This window comes from Corvus kubaryi, unplaced genomic scaffold (assembly GCF_017639235.1).
Source record: "Corvus kubaryi isolate FWS band 111438036 unplaced genomic scaffold, C.kubaryi_AGA036_p1.0 37398, whole genome shotgun sequence".
Classification (NCBI taxonomy): domain Eukaryota; kingdom Metazoa; phylum Chordata; class Aves; order Passeriformes; family Corvidae; genus Corvus; species Corvus kubaryi.
The window spans coordinates 31,897,111-31,921,096 of NW_024581137.1; the positions used below are offsets into that span (position 1 = coordinate 31,897,111).

Sequence of the window (23,986 nt, forward strand, 5' to 3'; positions counted from 1 at the left end):
CTTTTGTTTTGCATCTCCTCTGTTGTTTCGACTTCTGACTCTGCCACGAAAAATAACTTCATAAAATCATAGAATGTCCTGAGTTAGAAGGGACCCACAAGGATCACCGAAGTCGAACTCCTGGCCCTGCACAGGACACCCCAAGAGTCACACCATGTGACTGAGAGCATTGTCCAAACACTTCTTGAACTCTGTCAGACTTGGTGCTGTGACCACTTCCCTGTCCTTCACTTACTTATTTTCTTTTCCTTCTGTTTGGAGAAGCTCTGACATTCCTTTGTGGATACCTTAACAGTGTTCTCAGTATACCAGTGGTTAGGAGTCTTTAATGCTTGTCTTGCATCTTACAAAATAATAAGTGTTTTTCTCTCTGCTCTCCAAAAATGTTCCATGCTTCCAGGATCACCAAGCCTTCCTACCTTGTTAGAGCCCCTTTTTGATGCTTTCATTGATTGACTCCATTCTTGTTCTCTTCTAAACATGTCTTTCCCATTCTTCTTGTTCAACTATTTTACTTTCATATGTGGAGTTTAAGTCTTGAAGCTTTTCTGAGAAAATAGGAAAGAGGGAGAGGAGACCATCATAGGCCAGATATCATGGAGATGGCGTAAGAAAGAGCTGTATGGTGAGCAGAAGCTATTTCATTAAGCTTGCAGGATTAAGGACCCAGAATAAGATTGCAGTTCAGTATCTTTTGATTATACAGTGTGTGGGTAGTGTCATCTGGACCACTGCATCCTCTACAAAATGCATTAACATACCAGCAAGGTTGCAGTTTTCCATTCTATAACTCTTACTGAGACTCTATATCTGTAATATGGTAATATTCTGGCCTTTTTGCATTCTATGGTAAGGCAGATTTGGTGGCTGACTTCAATGTAAATATTTTGTAGATAGTATAAAGGTTGCTCTAGTGATATGGTTTCATTTGATATTTTATGGAATCACTTGGAATACAGCTCAGTGTAATTAAAATGTTACCTGGAAATTGCATATATTGTAATGTATTTGATACAACTTCTATCTGCAAGATTCTAAACATGTTGTTAAACTTTTTGCCCTTGTCTGGATGAACTGAAGGGGAAAAGAAAAAACAGTTTCTAATTTGTCAATTATTTTAGTTTAGTGTGTTCCATGCAGGCTCCTTTTGGTAGGCTATGAAGTATTATCAAAGTCCCAAAATACCATGGTATCCTGGAGAAAATCTTGACAAAGATTGGGAAGATCACTTTCATAGTTATTAAGACAAACTCAGAGGTCTATGGAATTCCTGATAACAAAGTCTTCCTGAAGCAGCCTGTACCAATTAAAGTTACCTACTTAAGGATGTACAGTATATTTAAAACAACTTGAATTTGGGTTTTTCAGACCTTAATTACCAGAGACAGAAATTTAACAAATGGTAAATGCATAACTGTGCTATAGTAGAAAGGTTTCTCCAGAAAAAAAAATTATTTAGAAGTTATGTTGAAGGTAAAAGCAGCACTTCAGGATCACAAGAAATTTCATAGAGCAATAAAATCTTCACTTAGTTCTATCAGACATTAAATGTCAGTAAACATTTATTGTTTGAAGGGAGTTATTTTTCTTAACTTGCTTTGGGTATTTTTTTCCATTTTCCCTCAGTAGCTTCCTGATTGCATGAGTCCATGGTTTTGTATAGCACCTGAGAGGGCCAGTTGAAAGTTCATTTTTGGTGAAGATACAGACTTTGGTATTTATGCAATCAAAGTTCAGTGTAGGATGGAGCTCTGATATAGGGTGCATCAGATTTCTAGGACTCACAGATGTCAGGTAAAGTGAGATGTAGTCAATTTTGCATCTACTGCTGCAGGGCAATCTATGTCAGCACCTCTGATATGCAGGGATGCGATCTTCAAAAATGTATTTTGTCTAACACAGTGTCCCTTTTACATAATCACTGAACTGGTTGATCAAATGGCAACAGATATTTAATAAATATGCTTGTAATTCAAGCTAATAACATTCCATATATAAAATAAGCATTTTAAGGAAGATACATTTGGTGAGCAGTAGTTTCAAGGCGCTCAAGTCCAGAATGTGCTCTGTACTTCTAAACAGAGTAAAACCATACATGATAAAACCATTGCCTGAATATGACCATAAAATACTCTGAATGCTACTGTAGGTCTTTAAAAAACTTTCTTTTCTTTATATCTAAAACAAATTAACTAGATAAGCTATTAAAACAAATTAACTATATCTAAAACAACAAATTAACTAGGAATAGGTATACAGAATTAAAACCTAAGTGGTCTGATTATTTACAAACCTTGAGATTGGTTGCTATTGGTTGCTTTTAGAAGAGACAGAACAACTTTACTCAGAAGCATAGGTTAAAACCAGTTCAGCTCTGATGAAAAGACTCCTTTTGAATTTAAAAATGTAAATATATCTGACAAACAATTGAAACATTTGAAGCCTAGCAAACTGTGCCAATCTTTTGAGAATTATCTTAGCCAAGTACATGCCAATTTTCCAACTGTTTTCATTAAATATTTTAATTAAATATTTTAATACAATTTTAAATGCACCAAGGTTTTTAATCTGTAATGTGAATATTTGCTAATGGTACTTTGCAGATCTGATAGAGGAAAGGGGATAAGAGAGTTCAGGATACAGTTGTAGTAAAAATGCAATAAAGGCCAGCTTTTTATTTGATGTATTATAGCTTCTCCCTTAAATATTGGAATAAATTACACATATTGTATAGCTATGGCATATGTTGCTTTTGAGAGAGACATTTTCACTTATTCAGTGAATTGAGGCCTCATGTTACTCCCTGCAGACCATGTCATACCCCCTTCCAACCTCTCTGGACCGATGACTTATCCAAACCAAACATCTGCTTTTCCATTCAGTGTAATTATTCAGTGTGCTACTGGGGGCAGATGGTTGTTAATCGGCAGATCATTAACGTGGCAGGCTACTCTCTCTTTCTAGCCTTAGAAAGGTCACAAGGTGTTAAGTTCCCTTGCTCCAGGCTAGCAAGATGCATTTCTTCTCAGTTGGATTTTTGATGTATAACTACAATTGAATTACTTGATACAGTTGTGGAGTATCTTTAATTAAACATTTTTTTCCTTAAAAAAATTGCATATCATTTATACAGAGTAAGAACAATGCCGCCAAGAGATGGTTAGTGTCAATTACACCATAGCTGTCAGAAAGTTTGAATGCTGAAATCTGGAGAGTGTGAATCCTAATCAGATGGGATGATGAGCAGTGAGGATGCTCAGCTGCTGTTCTAAAACAGTCTCCAGCTATATGTGTCAATTTTCTGCAGAATTTAATTTAGCCCTAATGATGAAGAAATCTCTCTATTCACACAGTCCTGTCAAGTCAAACTTTGGAGAATCTAAATGAAGTAGACGAGGGCTTCGGGGAGAAATGGCAAACTGACATGCTGAAGAGATTTCACTTCCTTTTCCGTTCATACAGGGTATATTGAGGAAGCCTGTATTATTCCATGTCCCTCAGACTGCAAGCTCAGTGAGTGGTCCAACTGGTCTCGCTGTAGTAAATCCTGTGGGAGTGGGGTAAAGGTTCGGTCTAAATGGCTCCGTGAAAAACCCTACAATGGTGGAAGACCATGTCCAAAGCTAGATCACGTCAATCAGGTAATTTGATTTATATTTACATTATTGATATAGCTTTTTCCATATCTCAGATAACCCTTTTATCCGTATTTTTTGTTGATGTAGAAAAATGGTATAGCATAAGGGGCAGATAGAGGTAGAAGGAGTATGTGTTGGTTTAGAGTTCCACAGCAAAGGATCTACCTTCATTACTTCCTCATCTGCAAGACTTTTGCTTATTTTCTGAACTGCGGATTGGAGACAATAAAACATGTTTACATGCAGATTTTGAAGAGTGTGTTTCTGAAGATCTCTTACCTGAAGAGATTCTCCAAGAAAGATGGAGAGAAACTTTGTACAGGGCTGTGTAGTGACAGGACAAGGGGGAAGGACTTCAAATGGAGAGTAGATTTGGATTAGATATTACGAAGAAATTCTTCACTCAGAGGTTGGTAAGGCACTGGAATGGGTTGTGCATAGAAGTTGTGAATACCCCATCCCTGGAAATGTTCAAGGCCAGGTTGGATGGGGCTCTGAGCAAACTGGTCCAGTGGAAGGTCCCTGCCCATGGTAGGGGGCTTAGAATTAGATGATCTTTTAGGTCCCTTCTAACCTAATTCTGTGATTCTGTGACAGGGGGTAAAATGTCTCATTTTGGTTGCTCAAACTGGCAAGATTTTTTGTGTCACTTCCTGATATCTTAGATCAGAAAACAAAACTCTCAAGCAGTCACACAGTATCATCCCAGTGTCCCTTAGTGAGTTCTCACCAAGCTGGAGCTTGACTTTCTTGGGCATGCTTGCCCTGGCAGTGCATTTCCAGTCACAAATGCACTTCTGAAGTCAATCTCCCAGTTGTCCCACAAACTGTACTTGATATTGCAGTAAGGAGAAGTCTGACCACACAGTCCGGATCCTCTTCAAGTGAAACTAAGCCATAAAATGTGATCCAAGAGTACCCTGGGAGTGCTTGGATGCTTGGACCACTAATAGGCATTTAGTCTTCGGGACCAAGTTTAGCACTAGCCAAAGTTAAACCCCTGAAGCTTCTTTCCTTGGAGAGTTTTAGAAAGGAAAAACATTCCTTGTCAATTAACTTATGCTCTTCAAAGTTGATTTATATTCATATTACTGTTGAATTTAATGTAGTCTGCAGAGGCATATTAAACAACCACATGGTCTTTTCTGTAAATATTCAAAGATTTTTTAAAAATGTGCTCTCAATTTACATTTGAATAAAAATGCATGTACTTAATATTATCCTATTGACATTTTGCTAGCACAAAATGAAATGGCTTGTTGATCTAATTTTCTACTTTAGGGGATGTAATTATTTCTAATTTAGAAAATCATAAGTGTTAAACTGCAGCTAATAAACTAAGTTTGTGATCTACTTTAACGAAATACAAACTAGAATGCGGGTTGCTGGATTTGGGTCAGCATGTAAATATGCTTTAAATTAGGAGGGACGTGTTTCAATAGAAGCAAATTATAGTCTATACAAAAGTCTTTTTCCTTCTTTAATATTCATGTAGTACATAATAGGCTTGTATTTTTCTGCATCAAAGGTGATTTTGCTGGAGGTCTGTTCGTCACGTTTATGCAACACTATTGCCCTCTGCCGGTACTTAGACTCATTTGATTTGTGGTTACATGATACTTGCCAAATAATAGTAGACGATTCAAAGTATAATTATTGTATAAATAAAATGGAAATATAGTATTTTCATGAGAAGGACATTCCACAGATAATACAAGCATGTTGAAGAATATAGAGTCTGTATTTTTCATTTTTGAATATATTCCCTGTCATTTCAGAAACATGCAAAGAAATACACAGTCATTCCAATTCTGAATAAGTTACTTAAACTAAATATGATCCACCATTCAGCTGAAAAAGTACTGACTTTTCAGAGTATTCATTTCAATCATTAAATATGTGTCTTAGTTACATATTTATTACTTATATATGTAACATGTTTATTTGCACACAAATGGCCCATAGTGGTAAGATTGCATCTTTGGTACCCACAACTATGTTTGGGCACCAAACATCCCTTTGATTTACAAAGGGACTATGCTGTAAGATGCCATCTAGGAATTATGACCCTGGGGAAAGACTACAACATGTCTAGCCCAGGGAACAGGAGATGGGAGGGGAATGCTGGCAGTCTGCTAGTACATACATAAAAGGGCTGTTGCAAAGAAAGAGGAAATAATCCATTTTCATGGACATCATGGATAGGATAAAAAGCAGTGAGCTTACACTGCTGCCAGCAGATTTGGGTTAAGCCTTGGGAAAAATTTCTAAAAGTAAGGCTAGGGAAACACTGAAATTAAATGCTTAAGACCTTTTTAAGAAGCCATTCAATGTCTCTCAGGGCTGACATGTGTGCCTGTAATTTGAGGAAGGACTGACTGCAGTGAAAGCTGGATGTGTCACTCAGTGTCTTTCCTCCTGGGCCGGGTATGCCAGGGTGGCTCCCAAACCACATTCCAACTGAATAAAGCTTGCTCAGTACTGACTTCATTAGGCGAAAAGACATCATAATTGCAGTAATACTAGAGTCAGGTTTGATATAAAATCATGTCAGTGGCCATCAGATGATTTCAAATTAAGAGACTAATCTGAGACTGTTAGAGAAATTAAGGACATCAGTCTTTTCATTGATTCCAGGCATTATTTTTCCCCTTATCAGGAGCAGGATAGGTATGCAACTCTTATACCATCCAAATTCTGTGGCCTGCAGTCATAGCTACAAAAGTGCCAGTAGGATCAGGAGAACACCTCTAACATGTGCAATGCAATATAGAGTTCTCCTCCAGCTTTCTGTCAAGATATCCAAATTTTATGTTACTGCAAAAGCTGTTGAGTGTGTGGGGTTTAGGTATTTCTTCTTATGCTAACCAGGGTCAGACATATAGACATTTCCCTGAATTAAGGCTTCCCTATTCTCATTTTGGAAATTCTGGAGATAAATTCTAAAGAGCAAATTTTCAGCCGAGTCCAGTACCTTCCTTAATATTCATTTTCACCACCCACTTTTATGTCTTTTACTGTTTATGTAGTTCACAGAAGGCCCAAGTATGCTGACTATGCTGGTGGTCTTGTGCATGGGCTGATGAGCTGCATAGTGATAGGATATCAGACCCTACACATTTAGCATTCAAGGGATTATATTTTCTGGGATTGGTGGTATTTTGTTGTAGGTTAACTATCAAAACATCAGCCCTCTTTTTATACGCAAGCAGTGTTGCTGAAAAGAAATCAAGGACTTGTTTAAGGCAAGTCTTAGATTGTCCAGCAGTTTTAGTTGTGCTGACTTGATACCTAGAATAATATGTCAAATTAGCTGGTATAATTTCAAGGCAATTTTTGCATAATTAAGAATTCCATGAAGGACTTAGGAACTTTGGAAGGATGAGAACTGCCAGTTCCATTTATTCCTTTGAATTTATTCCACTTAATGCTGTCAGAAGAATTTCAATTAATAGAGAAGACCAGTGTCCTCCAAAAACACTGAGGATTTTCTCATATCTAAGGGAAACTGGATTCCCTACTGTGTGAAGGTGTGATGCTCATTACAGGCAAAAAAAGAAAACAGTTCTACTATCTAACATGGAAAGAGGCTAGGTAATACACAGTTTCTTCCCACCAGTTGTGATTTATCAAAGTTGTTTTCTTCCAAGGGCAAATTTTCGCAAATTACCTTGTGACAGCAAAGGAGATCCAAGAGAAAAAAATTGATGCCTTTTGCCTTGCAGAGGAACAGAATATTGTCTATAATAAATGCTAAATTGATGCCATTTAAATACCTATGCTTCCCTCTCATAATTCTAACTTTTTCTCTTTGTTTTTTTTTTTTCTTTTGGGTTCATGAAAATACTTTCTTCAGGCACAGGTAAGAGTTTCTAAAATGGAGATATAAGCTTGACATGTTCTTCCTGATTGTGTCTATGTTGTCTGTCTCTTTTTTTGTAATGTCTCTGAGTCAGTACATGGAACACTGTAGAAATTGCTATATGAGATGCCATTTAAAAATTTTTATTCAAATCTAAACATAATACTAATGCTGGTACCCAAATTTATTAGAGGGATTTTAAGCATACACAATTAATAAATAAAGTGAATCAATATATATTGGTATAATTTCTCTTGAGGTCGCCTCTCCTTAGAAATACAAAAACTGCACAACTAATAACTGGGATAATAGTATAATAATAGTGGGATGGAATCATGGAGAAGAGATGTGAGGGATAGAGGTAAAGTGCTAGAAGAGTTTTAACAACATTTTTTAAAAAGTTATACTCATGAGCTAGCCTAGTTACAGGCTTTATGTTTGTTGTGTTGATGTTTTTAGTGGAAATGGCACAGCATGGGCTTAGTGGCAGAGAAAACCAGAGAATCCATCATTTGATAGCTTCTGTCTTTTTGCTATTTCAATAGTTTTCTATCAAGTATTTAATCTGTTTTATTACTATGGTGTCTAAATCAGCAAGTTCTTATTTGTTATTGTTACCAAAAAGAGCATTAACTTCTTTTTTGTATGATCACTTTTGCATGTTTATCTTACTTGTGTGCACCAAAACTGACACTAAATGTGTATTCCAGGTGTATGAGGTGGTTCCCTGCCACAGTGACTGCAGCCAGTACATATGGGTTACTGAGCCCTGGAGTGTCTGCAAGGTGACCAATGTGGACTTAAAAGAGAATTGTGGAGAAGGTGTTCAAACAAGGAAAGTCAGGTAAAACAATATTTCTCCTCCTTCACTTTAAAGAACCTTCACTTTCAGTTTTGTCTGTACTTAATTTGACATAATTCTATGTTATGCCTGATATTGAGTTCAGACCTGGACCCTGGCTGATAGAATAGATTCAGAGAGTGCAATACAACTCTGTCTACTGGGTATAGATATAGACCTTGATTCCTAATTTAATCATTGGTAATTAAAAGGCATCTGTTTAAATTAAGGATTAATACTAAGAATATAAAATTTTTGAAATTTCAGTAGTTCTGGATTTAAAGTTATCAGCTGAAGTATGCACAAAATAAATCTAAACTATAGATGATTTGCTTTATTCTGGCTTAGAGGTAAGCTAATGTCAAGCAAATCACCTGCCCAGGGGCTCTCAGCAAATCACTGGTAGGGGCTGTCTAAATTACGTGCATGCCTTTATGTGGCTGTTGTCTGTAAAAACAAGGATTATTTTTGGCTTTTCAGCTTTTCTTGGATATTCATAGATCAGTACTTATTTCATTTATGTGCTGATAAAATGTTAAAATGCCTCAGATTACTGTAAAACACATACCATCCAAAATCCAAGGCAAATGCAGTTTACGTGCAGTTCTTTTTTCCAGGTGCATGCTAAACACTGTGGATGGTCCTTCTGACACAGTAGAAGACTATCTGTGTGATCCTGAAGAGATGCCACTTGGTGCTAGAAAATGCACGTTGCCGTGTCCAGAGGACTGTGTTATGTCTGAGTGGGGATCATGGTCTCAGTGTTCTTTGGTAAGAAGTATACTGAAGTGTCACATTTGTAGTTTTGGGAGGATACTTTAAAAGTGTATGTATTATGTGTTTTGCAAAGATGGTGAACTGATTACACGTGTAAATATCTATATGTAGTGTCATCTTTAAGGCTGTTTTCTGTTGGCTGAAATTAAAGTGTGCCAGTATTTTCCATTAAGCTATATTGCTCCAGAACACAGACTAAAATGTTCCCAATGGTCACCCTTCCCAGTGTGGGGGGCCTTCTGTGTGGTGGAATAGCTTTGGCAGTGGCTTTTGAATCTGACTATGAGCCTAGCTCTGAGCCTCTCCTTAGTGATACCGTCACTGAACTAAAAATGTCACTATCCTGGTACAAGGAAAGTTTGTAGATCAAGACTGAGCATAGAAAGGTAATTTTGGGTCTCCCCTTCCTTCCTGACAGCAATTTTAAAAAGAAATGTCAAAAAAACTTAAAACAAAAAATAAAATTGTCTCAGTATTGAGGCTTTGGTGCACTACATTATAGCATTTGGAAAGTGAGCATCCTCTTTATGAGTGAAATAGTTCCAAAGCACTAGCACTGAAATATGCACTTGTTGGGAAAATAGAGAGGTGTTACCAGGCTAAAGATATTTCCCTTTGGGTGGTACCAAGGTGAAAGAGCAGACTAAATTGTCTCTGAAATAACAAGGAAAGGGTTTCTCTTATACAGTAGCATGAACCTGTTATTTTAAATTTGTGTTTTGAAGGGATTACTTGAAAGGTTGTTGTAATGTTGCATAAAAAGGTATCAGGGTGCCAAAATGTCTAAGCTTTTTCCAATCTTACTTTCAAGCCATGCAATGGAAGTTGTGTCCGTGAAAGGTCAGCTGAATCCCTAAGACAACCAGATGATGGAAAGCCTTGTCCTGCTGCCTCTGAGACAGAAGCCTGCACTTTGAACAAGAACTGCTACCACTATGACTACAACGTGACAGGTATTTGTGTTATTATGCTCTAGTGACAGCCTGGTATTACATCTTACAGCTCACTTCCATTGACCTTACAGTATGGATTTTTCTGCTTTCTGTTCTTACCCAGAGGCAGCTGTGGAACTGGTACTGAAAACTGACTCAGGCCATTTGATCCAGATAATATATTACATAGAGAATTTGCAGGTGAAATGGGCATGCTGTAACTCCAGGAAAAGTATTTCTCATATCATTTTGTGATTTACTCAAAATCCATACAGACAAAACCGAATAGGAACTTTTCAGGAAGGTACCGTGGCATAGACTATTTGCAGTAAAGGTCACTGTTTCACAAAAAGGTGTAGCAGCTGGGCTCTGTGAGCCTTTGCATGTGTAAAATTTGCTTGTAAGGGTTACCATCAGAGTTAGGTGGGAGACTGGATCATTATGAATTTTATCTGAAAGTCTGCAAGGCTAATGAATTCCTCCTTTGCAGACTGGAGCACGTGTCAGCTCAGCGAGAAGGCTGTCTGTGGCAGTGGTATCAAAACACGGATGCTCGACTGTGTTCGCAGTGATGGCAAATCGGTTGACCTGAAATACTGTGAAGAGGTGAGTGGGTACCTGTGAGTAAGCTTCCTTCTAATGGTGCTAATTAATAATGAGCCAACTGAGCTGTATGGCATCTTTACCAGATGTTTTGCAACACTATTCATGGATTGTTAAGTACCTCTGAAATGAACTGAGCCATCAACTGATTTTTATACTATTTCTTTTGGTTACCTTTAAGTGCCTCTGTGAACATATGCTAATTTTTATGTCCTGAAGGAAATTGCTTAGAAACAATAATTAATAAAGTAGAATAAAGGGAATAAATCTCAGTCAGAATACTAATCATAATTCTAATTTGATGCAACTTCTCCATGGAGTCTTGGACACCTGCCAGTATCAATCATTTACTCAATGTGTTGGAAAATATTTCTCAAGTATCATTCTGCAGCTGGGCTGAATGTTAACTTCTTTTATCCAGCTGTGTGATGCAAAAGATACCCAAGCTAGTGTGAAAAAATGTGCAACATGAATGTAATATTAAGTAGGAGCATATAGGGAGAACTAGCTAGCAGACAGGAGCCCTTAAGTTTTGAAAGAGCCGTTTTGCAAATATTCAAACTAACCTCCAATTTGACAGCACTGGTTTCCTGAAATTTTGTGTGTCAGTCTTAAAGCTTTCAATAGCATGGACATTGTAGTATGAACAAAAACATGAAGACAACACCAGTACTAGATTAAGGGCAATTCTACATGCATTTCTGATGGAAAGTGACTGCACTTGTTTCTACTGCCATTCCCCACCACCATGACATTAGAAATAAAATTACTTGCAATGGGGGACAAAGGTGGAAAGGCCTCCACAGCAGTTTTGGCACCAACAGCTTTTCTGCAGGACCCTTCTTGCAACTAGCTGCTCTTCAGGATGTGTCCATAGAAAAGAGCCTCATCAGAAGTGGAGGGAGTCAGGAAACTCATCCTTTACTTTGGACTATAGTTTTGTAATCGTATATCTGAGCTACTTAAACTTCTCCAGTCTCCTCCGACATCCTGGATTGTTGAATCAATAAGTTCTTATCAAAGGCAGAGAATTTCAGATGAGACTTACTTCTGTCCCATGTCCTACATAGTTCTTGGGTTTATAATCAAATCTAATAATTTCATAGAATCATAAAATGGTTTGGGTTGGAAGGGATCTTAAAGGTCATCACCTTAAATATCAAACCCCCTTCTGTGGGCAGGGTCACCCTTCAGTATAGCAGGATGTTGAAAGCCCCCTCCAACCTGACCTTGAACACTTCCAGGGATGGGGCATCCACAAAAACTATGTCTCAAGAAAAAACTCAGGATATGACTACCTACCATCAAGTTTCTGTGAAGTTAATAAAGCAATGTATTAATACATTTTGTTAATGTTTTAATGTGTCAAGAAAAAGAAAAAAAAAGGCCTGCCATTTCTGTCATTTTTAAGAGGCTTCAATATTTATTAATTAATACCAAGACATGATATAAAATATCCATCCATATAAATATTTCAACAGAAAAAAATTATTTATTTGATTTTACAGGAAAATAGATTTCTTCTACTATAAACCCAAGAAATCATTCCTGTTAAGCAAAGATTTAAAACAACATTTAGAACTGATTACATTTTACACTGGAATCTCATTTCAGAAAACCTCTGGAGCTTTCCTGCATTTAAGAAATGAAAGTTTATTACTCAGAAAATAATTAGGGCAAGAATATAATATCTCAAAAGCTACTTGCTGTAAATGACTGGCTAACAGACATCTCTGCAGTGGGGTCCTGGATTTATCAACAGCCACCGCGCTACATTCCTATTTGCACTTTTGATTTGCTAGAACATATAGAGATACATCTTCTTATAGAAAGCTCTGATCCACTCCCTAGTCACACTGTTAAGACTATTTGTTGAATTATGGATGTGTAAGCAGAAGTCCAATGAGGTCAAAGGCTGATCCAATAACTGAGGAGTAAAACCTGTTAACCTGATTAACAGGAAAGCCAAGCTGTTCAGATCTTAACAGACCCTTCTGTTAAGACTCTAAAGATGTGAAAGCCAGCTCTGTGACCTTCCAGGTCATGAGAGAGTATTCAAGAAATTATCAAAATATGAATACACACTATACACTTCTTACTAATGATCCTTCAGGGAGGGTGTTTCTGCTGTGTTTTTGCATTATAAGGGCAGTGCAGAAAGATTAAGTGAAATTCAAAATAAAGTACATGTGGTTGGAAAAGTTAATGAATAGGAGTAATATGAAATAATTTTGTAATGACCTAGCTAATGAATTTTCACTAGGCTATCGTAAAACCTTGTACTAGATGTATGAATAAAGACTTGCTTAATTTATGTGTAGGTACATTTACTGGCTTGTGTTTCTTATTATTTATTACATGCAAAGAAGAGAGATCATAATAGAAAAACCTACATTAATCGCTAAGAAATTGAGACACATAATTGCAAATTCTGAGTTTCTGTATAATATGTGGTTCAAGAAAATAATAAATCCATATATTAAAAAAACCTTTATGCTGAATTTTGTCTATCACCATCTCCAGGTATGAGCATCAACATAGTTAAATACTAGCATTCCATCTGAGCACCTGTGTTCTGATTTCTGTATGTGTCCATATGATTTTGTGTTTATTTGAGTCAATCAGCTAAAGAAGGTAGCCAGTCATCCTGATTACTGCCAAGATAAATCAATTTATAGAGCTTATTTCTGAGTCCTGGTTATGTTAATGTAGTTCTCTTCAAACTCTCAAGGCACAGTAATACTGGATTACTTGTTTTCTACTTATCACAGGAACTTGACTTCTCTTTCTTTCGTTAAATATTTGAACATCAAACCACCTAAAGCAAGTTGATCCTGGTCATATTCCTATTTACAGACTTATTTTCATTCATTTGCCTTTAATTAAAGATGAGAAAAGCCTAGAAACCAGCAGTCGTGTCTGCATTAAAAAGTGGACTTTGCTGGTTTATTGGTGAATAGTCTGCTTGTCAGATTACATGATTAACCTCCAGCAGCAGGGTTTAATCTTTGGTGCCAAACATTCCTATAAACAAATACAGATACTTCTTGTGGATCACAGGATTTAAAGAGCATGCTGGTCTGGCAGCCTGCTGCCCCTGGCATGTGTGCCCGGCACACACAGGGGTAGCTTTCAGTACTTGCCATTGTTGAGTCAGAAACCGCAGCTCATCCAGAACAAAGGCTTTAGGGTAAGGGAGCCACTGAACACCTTTTCAAATATTTTCTAAGCTCTTCAAGTTGAATTGTGGTTCATCAGTTCAAGGAAGGAGAGGGATGAGAAAGGAATACGTGAATACTATCAAATTGCAGCCTGTCAGTTGTTCCCCAGATCTATTTTAGCAGCACTTCAGTGTCTGAGATATGCAAATAGGAGATCACTGTGGGTAATGGCCTTCAGCTTTCTCCTCTTCATTGTTAATATCTTTTTTGGGCTTTTCCCTCTCAAGCTGCTGAAGTCCAGCTGAGAAATCCAGTCTTGTAAGAGGGCGGTCATATTTCTCTAACTTGCAGGAATCAATTCAGCAGGCTTTAAATCCTTTGCTCAGAAGGTTTGACCCAAATATGGACTTCAAAGAGGGTTCTCTAGCTTCCTAATCATCCAAATTCCAGATTATCCAAAGGTTTCAGGTGTTGTCTGTGTGTGATAGCTGTATAATCAAGGCTATGATGAACCACTGAGAAAAGCCAAGAACTCACTCTTTGATGTATAAAAGAGAACAGAGGTCTAAATCTTCATTTGTCTCAATAAATGGTACTGAAAATGCAAATTTAAAACTTGGTGAGTCTATCAGAAGGAGACATTTTCAGTACTTATGGTAGTTTATGGAGGACGTGTTAACGTTGTGCCTAATTATTGCTCTATGCTTGTGTTTAGTAGGAAATAGTGGGTTTATCTCCTTTTTAAAGTCTTAACTGCTGGCTTTATACCATTACCCTTTCCAGTCATTAAAATTAATAGGTTTTGAAATGTCTAGTTTGCTTTTTAAAAAACAAAACAAAACATTTTTTCTAGTTAAAGATATTCACAACTGCCTAGGATTCTGAAAGGCCTCAATGATGATCAAGGTCTGCTGGTGAGGTCCAGTGAGGAGGACAGTCCTTTGTGCTGGAAAGCTGTAGATCTGTTCATATTGGCAGGATTGGTTTTCCATCACATTTTATATCATACACCCTACCCTTTTTATATCATACACTGACCTACCCTTTTAACTCAGCTGTGCAGGATGCAGGTGTTATTATTGTTATACTAATATTTTTGCCATCAGTTGTATTTCATCTTGCATCATATATTTTCATGTGTTTTTGTGAGAGTATCTGTTTCCTTCCATAGATGGAGAAAATCTGGAGTGTGGTAGTTCATAAGAACATAGTAATGGCTGTCCAGGATCAGACCAAAGGATCATGTAGTCGTTGTGCCATGTGCCGAGCATGATTATAAAACTCCTGCTTCCCTGGGGCACAGGGTTAGGCTGAATCATACCTGGGGAAGAACTGAGTACAGAATTTATTTTCAGGAAAACTTGAGTCTGGTTTGTTGGAGAGGATGAAAGTTTGGTAAGAAAGTTTCACAGATATGTAGGCTTGGCAGAAAGATCTCTGAATGTAGAAACTGAGGATGAGATAGAAATGGAAGCAAGTTTTGATATAGAGTAAAAGATGTTTTGCTGAAACACTGACCACTGAATAACTGAGAAGGCAAAGGTTGGAGATGAGTTGGAAGGAGATTTTTAAGAGTAGGACAAAGATATGTGACTACAAAGACATGTTTTTCACCAAGTAAATAAGTCTCAAGAAGAGCATAAGTAAATTGAAAACGTCTTTACCAAAAAGAGCTATCGCAGGCAAACAAGAAATGTTGATGTAGCAAGAGGAGAGGTCTGAGAATTTTCCATTGTAAGCTCAAATTGTAACTTACTTACTCTTGTGATTGGATAATAATGACTATAATATGGTGATGGTAGTAGCTAAGATAGGCTATAGGCAAATGTAAAGGTATTGTGTATGGTGCTTATTGGTTGTTATGTATTAAGATACTCTGCAAAGAAAAGTATAAAACGCTTTGTAACTTGAACAGAAAGGGGCTTCAGGTATGCCTACAGCTGGAGCTGGCAGCTGTAGGGCTGGCTCTGGATACCCACTCCCTGAAATGCTGTAACTTCACCTATGCAATAAACAGCTTTCAAGAGAGCCGCCTGAAGTCCAGACATCCTTCATGAACATTTCTCTTATACTGATTATTTTCTCTGTCCCTTTCTCTCATACTCCTCCAGCAACTGGAGCTTTTACTTTATGGATTTTCGAGGATTCTGGTTTTTGCAAATTTTTTCAGAAAAAAATGCAGATATCTTTTTTTCGGACAAGTCATTGTCAATGTCATGTCAATATCTTTGCATGGTGCTTAATATATGGAATAGAATAGAATAGAATAGAATAGAATAGAATAGTCGTGCACTTATACAGCACATTAGGAAGAAAGCAAGAGAGGCATAAGCAGATGCCTAAGGAAGAGTAAGAAGCACGGACATACAAGAGTTTCCATCTACTCCTTTCACAGCCTCCACCTGTTTTCAGCTCTTGGACTGCATTTGCCTGGTGGGGTTTCTGTGTGTTTAAACCTTCAGACTTCTTTTCCATCAACTTGCTCATTCTCTTGAGCTCCTGTAAACTTTTAGCATCTGCTACATCTTCTGACTATCCAATACATGTTCATCCTTCTCCTTTTGCTAGTTTTGAATGTGGCTTCTAGTACCACTTAAATTCACTTATTAACAGCTGTTCAGTATTTTTGCATCCTTCTTTCAAAATACTTCTTAAATTATTTTGGCCTTCACCTATTGTAAAAAGTAATACTGTAGAGTTGAAGCCCTCCATTTATAGGCTCTAGTTTAGAAAATGATTAATGAAAATAGTATTTATGCATGTATATAGAGATCAGTATATGCATTTATGAGAATTTGAAATGTCCTAATTACTTTACTTTTTTACCTGTACTTTTTTGTACACTGATGGTACAGGCCTGGAGTTGTGGGCTAACCATTTAACATTTTCTTTCAGCTTGGTTTGGAAAAGACATGGCAAATGAATATGTCCTGCGTGGTGGAATGTCCTGTGAACTGTCAGCTCTCTGACTGGTCCACCTGGTCTGAGTGCTCTCAAACTTGTGGCCTTACAGGTCAGTACATACCTTTGGCATATTTTAAAGACTGAGTTCTCTTTTTTTTTTCTTTAATAAAAGTGATGATACCTCTCTTTGCAGAACTAAAAAATGTAGCTAGATAGGGAGAGTTACAGATATGTAAATCAGCTTTATTTATGGAAATAATGATTGAGACTGTGCTCACTGAAAATAATGGGAATTTGGTCCAAATATTTTCTGATTCCAGGAAAAAAGTGAAATATGATGAATAATATATTGAGACAGAAGTAGACATGGATTTGAACATTTATTTTTCATCTGGTGGGGAGAGGAAGAGTAGGGAGGGATTTTCTCCTAGGTTTCATTATTAGTGGTGAGTTTAGAAAACTAAAATTGTTCCAAAAACAAGTTGGAAGTGACTTGTCTTTTTAGACAAGTTATAGCCATATAATAAATCCAATGACCACAAATCTTAACTGGTTTTGTGAACTCACACAAATAGCCATCTAGCTGAGGAAGAATTTTGTGTGTAAGTGTGCTCTTTGCTGTTGTTTGGAGTTTTTCCTCCAGTACTTTTCAAGAAAATCTTTTTTTCTCCTGTAACATATCAGTTGGAGCAGCTGTGAATTCAAGAATGATGAGGCTCCATTTGGCAAACATCTTTCTAGCTGTCTGCAGTGAGCACAGCTGTCTGGGAGATTGATATTGTTCTGCTTATGCATGGTAGCTTGTGTAGCTTGCTCTCAGCAAAAGATTAGTGTCATTATCATTAGAGTACTCAACTGAAAATGCATGAGATTGAAACGTGGAATTAAAATTAATTCTTTTGGCTGGCTAACATCAGGTGTTATATAGGTAAATCTGTGTAATGCCTTAGTTTATTATAAGCTTCACTATACAAATTTAAATAAATACATCTTTTCTCAGACTTGGCTCTTATATTTATCTATAAATATATGAAAATACCACAGCTGTGTTGATTTTGTGGAAACCTTTGTGAGGTGACAACTCTAGAGCAGCCATTTGACCATTCTTTCTGACACAGAAGGAAATTTTCAGTTATATCACATGAACTCTCTGTAATGAAGCACAATGGTCTAATGTCCACTGCAAGACGAAAGGAGAAAGAATTGCTAAAAGGATAAAAATGTCTTCCTCTTCCAGGCTATATCAGTATTTGAAATAGAACCTGTATCTCAGTGGGTAGCATGTCACTCATTGTTGAGGAAGAGATAATTGTTAGATAAGCCTATTGTTAGATAAGCCTACTGTATTTTAATTTTTTTTGGGCCTGAGTGAAGAATCCTCCATTTCCTGCAAAATCTGCATATAATGTTTTCCAACAGACAGTGACAGAAAATTGCAAGTCCTTGTTTGCCAGAATCAGACAATTATGGGACACATGTTTCTGTGTTAACTTAGGGATGAACAGAACATGTTGGCCTCTTCTAGCAGCAAACTCCAGATAAAGAGCAGGAATCTCCACTGAAATGCCACAAACATGTTGTCACATTCATAAAGAATATTTTTCTTCAGGCTCTGAACTAGGAAATTACTGCTTTCATTTGCTGTTACAGGAACAATCCTAATCAGACATCCTCCTGCACTTCTTACACTACAAACAAATGACAGAATATAAAGTGTCTGACTTGGAAAATATGAACCCACAGACAATAATAATAACAGACAAGAGCCAACAGATCTGATTTACAATCCAGTTTGTCAAATCTGGAAAAAATTACTTTATTCAAATACAACACTTTTCAGCAAAATAGAACCATCTTGAGGAATAAATCAGTCTAACTACTTTGTTGTTAGTTATACTGCTGGTTTTTGTTACAGGAAAAATGATCAGAAGAAGGACCATAAATCAGCCATTTCAGGGTGATGGAAGGCCTTGTCCTTCTCAGATGGAGCAATTCAAACCCTGTCCAGTAAAACCTTGTTATCGATGGCAATATGGTCAATGGTCTGCGTGCAAAGTAGAGGTAAAAGCCATATGGGACTTTGAAGTTATGGGACATGTGGATCCAGGCATATTTGTGATATGCCCAGATACCTCCTTCACAACACTGTAAACAATTTGCTTCCACCTCTCTTATACAAAAACTAAAGTGTGGGTTTTTTCTTAGGTTTTATATTTGTCAATGGATACAACAGTGTCCTCCAGATGTTCAAAGTATAAATGTAAACTTTGGTACCTGAGCAGCACCTTTGCTAATAATTTAAATCCTTCTATTGTAAAAGAATATCAGCAGAAATATATTCACATTATTAGAAGATATCTTCACTTGATATACTACTGTGTTTTCAATTCAAAGGCATAATTAGCTCCATAATTTAAGAAACAAGCAACAGTGACCAGAAATTTTGGGTTGGGTTTTTTTTGTTTGTTTCAGAAGAAACGAACCTTGTCTTCTCTCTTTTGTCTTCTTTTTCTCCTTATTGGAATGAATAAGTAGTTAAGCAAAAATAATAGGAGATAGAGTGACATGTAACTCAGATCTAGTCTTTTGGCACTTTCTTCTGTCCAGTATCAATCAATGTATGTTCTCCTTCTGTAGGATGCTCAATGTGGAGAGGGAACACGAGTGAGGAACATTTCCTGTGTGGTTTATGATGGATCCACTGAAGATGTTGGCATAGTAGTAGATGAGGAATTCTGTGGAGAAATAGAGCCTATTATAGATGGTGATAAGAAGATAATACTTGAGGAAACCTGTACTCTCCCTTGTCCAGGTAACAAAGCTGTTCAAATAAATGTTGCATTTCAAGATTGGTTGGGTGTCATTACAGCTATTAGTGCCAGCATTAGCCACAGGCAATTAAATCTTTTTTATCTGCTTTACTGATTGGATTCATCCATCAAATGACCAACAGAGTTACTCCCTGGGAGCGGCTTCATGACAATAAATCAATTAGAAAAAATACTAGATTTTAAATTTATAAAAGACATGGTCTCTGTCACAGATAGTACCTAAGATGTATTCATTTTTTCACAAAATCTATTGTAGTAAAACCTGTGTTTAACTCTATGAGAAAAGGTGTTGGTTTACAGATAGGTATTAGTGTTAAGTGCATAGATTACCTAACAACTTTATTAGTACTTTTACCAGTGGCTAAAAACTTGATGCCTTTTATGGGTGTCTAAGGCAGATAAGCTAAGGCATTTTATTTTTTCCTTTAAAGGTTCTATTCCAAATGAAACTAAAGTTTTGATCTCTGAGAAAACATGGGTGCCTCTAGCTGTTTAACTCTCTGGATGTGACATACACGATCCTTGCCTTTGTGAACTGAATCTAAAGGATCAGGTTCATGATGGTCATACAGAGAAGGATTAAGAGCATATAAGAGCTGTTTAATTTCCAGTAAAACCCCTCCAGTTCATTCTAAACACTTACTTGTAAAATTTGAAGTATATTGCTCTTGTTCAGTAGTCATTAATGATGTATCTTCAAAAGTGATAAACTCTTTCAGTTCTAATGTAGCTATCGTTTCACACTGGTACTCTATTTTCATTCTCTTGAAACACTCCTCTTTCCCAGAATTTTGTTCCCAGTTCATTTCAGATTGGAATGAAGGTAAAGTTGTCTCAATAAATAGCAATCAATAAAAAATAGAGAGATTTCCACCTCTGCTTTGTACTTAGCATTCCAATTGCATGATTTTCACATATTTTATTTCTTAAATAGAAATTGGAAGAATACAAAGACTGTAGTTATGTTTTCATATTAGTGAATTTTATTTGAAAATTATAGCTGCTTACTGATTGCTTTAAAAATTTTGCTGAGCAGGAACCTGTTCTTCAACAATCTCACATTTAACCAGCAAGAATAACTGCCCTGTGGGGAGGTGCTAATGATACGCTCCAACTAATGTTTCCAAAAATCACTACTCGTTTTCCTATTATGTATACATCAGTTTGTCAATTATTCATTTCTTTGCATGCTCTCCTAAGGTTGGCAAATAAAATTCCTTCATTAATCAGGCGTCTGGTCAACACGGTACTGATTATATCTCTCATCAGTATAATGCAAGGTAGCATGAATTTTTAATGGCTTTCTCACTGAAATAATGAGAACTAAGAGGTTTATTTATGAGTCTGTGCACAGTCTAGTCCCATTTTCAACTGCGTTTTAACAAAATTATTTCTTTGGGTTGTGCCTCAGATCTTCCTTAAATGTTCCTTAGCTGATCGTGCTAATTAGTGTCATTAGTATAAATTTGTTTTTTGGTTTTACACTATAGAATTCTACAGATCTGTTACCCTAACTGAAATAGGGAGAGCAGACATTTTAATCACATTTCCATTTCCCTTTCTTGCAAAGAATGTTCCATCAGTTGCTTCTACGTCTGTTTAGAGAAAATCTGCATGGGGATAAGCAATAATTAGTCTTTTTAATACTAGACAATGTTCTCTAAGATCAAAGATGAATTGAAAAAAAGATATGTAAATTTAGCATAAGGCATACAGTGCACAATATCTTAAAATGTACAAAAATCCAGACATTGGGTGGAGCATTGCAAAGAGATTCATAATGACAGTGGTCTTATGGGAATGCTACAAGAAACTACACTGCTTTAGAATGAATAGGTGCTTATATAATCTTTTTCAATATTTTCTATGATACAGACATTCAGATAGTATCGAAATGTTATCTTCTCTTAACTCTTAGTCAAGTTTAAAAAGAGGAATGAAAGGAACTAAAAAGAAGGAAAATAAGGAAACTGTATTTAGACTTCTTTTAAAAGACATATTCATTGCAAAAACCTCTTCACATACAATGATCATTCATCTTATAAATTGCTCTTTGACAGGGGACTGTTACTTGAGAGAGTGGTCAGAATGGAGCCTTTGCCAGCTAACCTGTGTTAATGGTGAGGATCTTGGTTTTGGAGGAATACAAGTCCGATCTCGAGCAGTGATCATTCAGGACTTAGAGAATCAACATCTCTGTCCAGAACAGGCTTTGGAAACAAGACCATGCAATGGTAAGCACCAAAATATATGCAAGGCTGGTTCCAGCAAGAAAAAAATACAGAACAACCATAATTTTGTTATCTTTCTGTTTATGTTATCAATTTTAGGCAAATGCAAAGTTGATAGACAGAAATGTGCTTAAATTCTTGTTTTCCATATATCAACTGTAAACAGAAAAACTTTCAAGTGGTAACTATAATATGTTACCCCTTTAGAATTAAGCTTTTTTAATAATGACATTTCTTTTTATATGGGACAGTTTCCTTATCTGCTTAGTAACATTAATAAAAAGAAATCTTTAAATTTTGATTCATAACCAGATTTATGAATTGTTAATTGTGTGACAATGTCATTAAAATGTCTCCGCCATGTTTACCAATGGTAGTAGACAAAGTATCTAAGAAAAGTAGTTTCCTGTGCAGACATTTCTTGTCCCTTCAGGGTCCAGATCAGACAAAAAGGAATTTTATATTTATAATAGAGAACTAAGGTGCAGAAGGACTTCATGATTCATCCCAGACTATATAAGATGTGCACAGAAGAGCTGAGATGTAAAGCCAGATGCAGCCCTCATCACTGGAGCACTGGCTGAAGCTCAGTGTCACCAGGAAAGGAACCTGACTCCTAAATGAGTTTTGCACAACAGATGGGCTGCAACCATTATGGGATTATTGGAAACATTTCTTTTGCCCATCAACTACATTAGGCTTGCCTAATAAGCCTAGTTAGTGTCTAGGACACATCTGGTCTACTCTCTATGTGTCCAGTAAGTGCAGGGGACTCTGGGATCTCCACAAGTGCAGTGCACCCTTCTAGGTTGCTGGATGAAGGAGAAGGGGGCCTAATTAACTGTACAAGCCACTATTCATAATGAGTATGGTCTGCTGAGGAGTGTGGCTGCTGCCAGTGGTAGTCTAAAACCTTGTCATCAAATTTCTTGAAATGCAAATGTTCTCTGTGCAGATGGCCAGTGCTATGAGTACAAGTGGATGGCTAGCCCATGGAAGGGATCTTCTCGGACTGTGTGGTGCCAAAGGTCAGATGGTTTAAACGTCACAGGTAACTACTCTTTTTATACACACAAAAAAGCCTGGAAAACAGGTGGATAATGTGTTTTCTCAAAAAAACTGAAAAAAAAGAAAAGGATCTGCTAAAAACACTTCCTGATGTATGAATCAAAACCATCATCTTTTTGCATATTAAGGATGTGGTTTCTTTTCTAGAATTATGCAGCATGTCGTGCTAAAAGTAAATATAAATAGTATCCTCTGTAGTGGACCTGAAATGTTACATTGTATATGTTTGGGGGTTTTTTACCATAGGCATCTTTACACTTCTAAATGTAGGGTTTCAAATTTCAAGCCCTACAACAAATAAAAATGTTATGTATTACAGGTCATTTCAGTGCCTATACAAAGGCAAAGAAAGTTTCAGAGCTTGATAATATCATCCATACATGATACATCTCCTTAAAGTTGCAAAATATAAAATTTTAATAAATGTGCTAATGTAAGTTTATTTATTTCAATGTGATAAATCTGTATCAGGATATGTCAGTGGACTGCTGTGGGATGCAGTGACTTTTTGTGCATGCCAAAGCACAAAATCCATGAATTAAGAATGACTGAGATCTCAGAAGAAAATCTTCATATGAATCTATTTATACAGATTTATATATTGGAAATAGAGATTCATTTCAGCTAAGAGTTATGCATTTATTTAAATAATTTTTATATCAGACCAAATGATAGTAAAAGAATCCCAGAGACTGTAAACACATCCTCAATGCCAGTCCCTGTCAGGTCACTCACAGGAGGAGAGCTGTTTTTCATGTATTGCCACCAGAATACCTCATGATGATGGAGTCCACCACTACTGTCTGTTGCAACAGTAGAAGTAAAATATTTATTTCTGCAAGGTGTTGAAATAATAGCTCAAAGTCTCTTGCAAATCTTACCTTCTGGTGTAGGAATATCAAAGCACATCTTGTTCACAAGAAAAGCAACAGGGCATTATTTATGCACCTTGATTGCTTCCTGCTTAGCTAAGATGTTTCTGTGGTAAGTAAAACTCTAAGAATTCTTACTGAGATTAATATAGGATATTATCTATGAAAGGTCCTATAGGATTTGAAATAAATATCATCTTGGAGATTATAGCTCTGAGATGTTAAAACCAGAATGTATTCATAAATCCCAGTCAGTTACATGAAAA

The 23,986-nt window shown here is 36.7% G+C and overlaps 1 protein-coding gene across 8 annotated transcripts in view; it reads left to right on the forward strand.

Moving 5' to 3' along the window:
- The window catches only part of THSD7A (thrombospondin type 1 domain containing 7A), a 285,991-nt gene that overhangs the window by 250,620 nt on the left and 11,385 nt on the right, over positions 1-23,986 (forward strand). For all 8 annotated transcript variants that reach the window (XM_042042958.1, XM_042042963.1, XM_042042964.1 and 5 more), the window contains 11 exons: positions 3,463-3,641; positions 7,495-7,500; positions 8,211-8,344; positions 8,959-9,112; positions 9,930-10,071; positions 10,541-10,656; positions 16,710-16,827; positions 18,634-18,779; positions 19,356-19,530; positions 21,610-21,783; positions 22,736-22,831. In XM_042042958.1, coding sequence (XP_041898892.1) covers positions 3,463-3,641; positions 7,495-7,500; positions 8,211-8,344; positions 8,959-9,112; positions 9,930-10,071; positions 10,541-10,656; positions 16,710-16,827; positions 18,634-18,779; positions 19,356-19,530; positions 21,610-21,783; positions 22,736-22,831 — 1,440 coding nt within the window. The remainder of the gene's footprint in view (positions 1-3,462; positions 3,642-7,494; positions 7,501-8,210; positions 8,345-8,958; positions 9,113-9,929; positions 10,072-10,540; positions 10,657-16,709; positions 16,828-18,633; positions 18,780-19,355; positions 19,531-21,609; positions 21,784-22,735; positions 22,832-23,986) is intronic.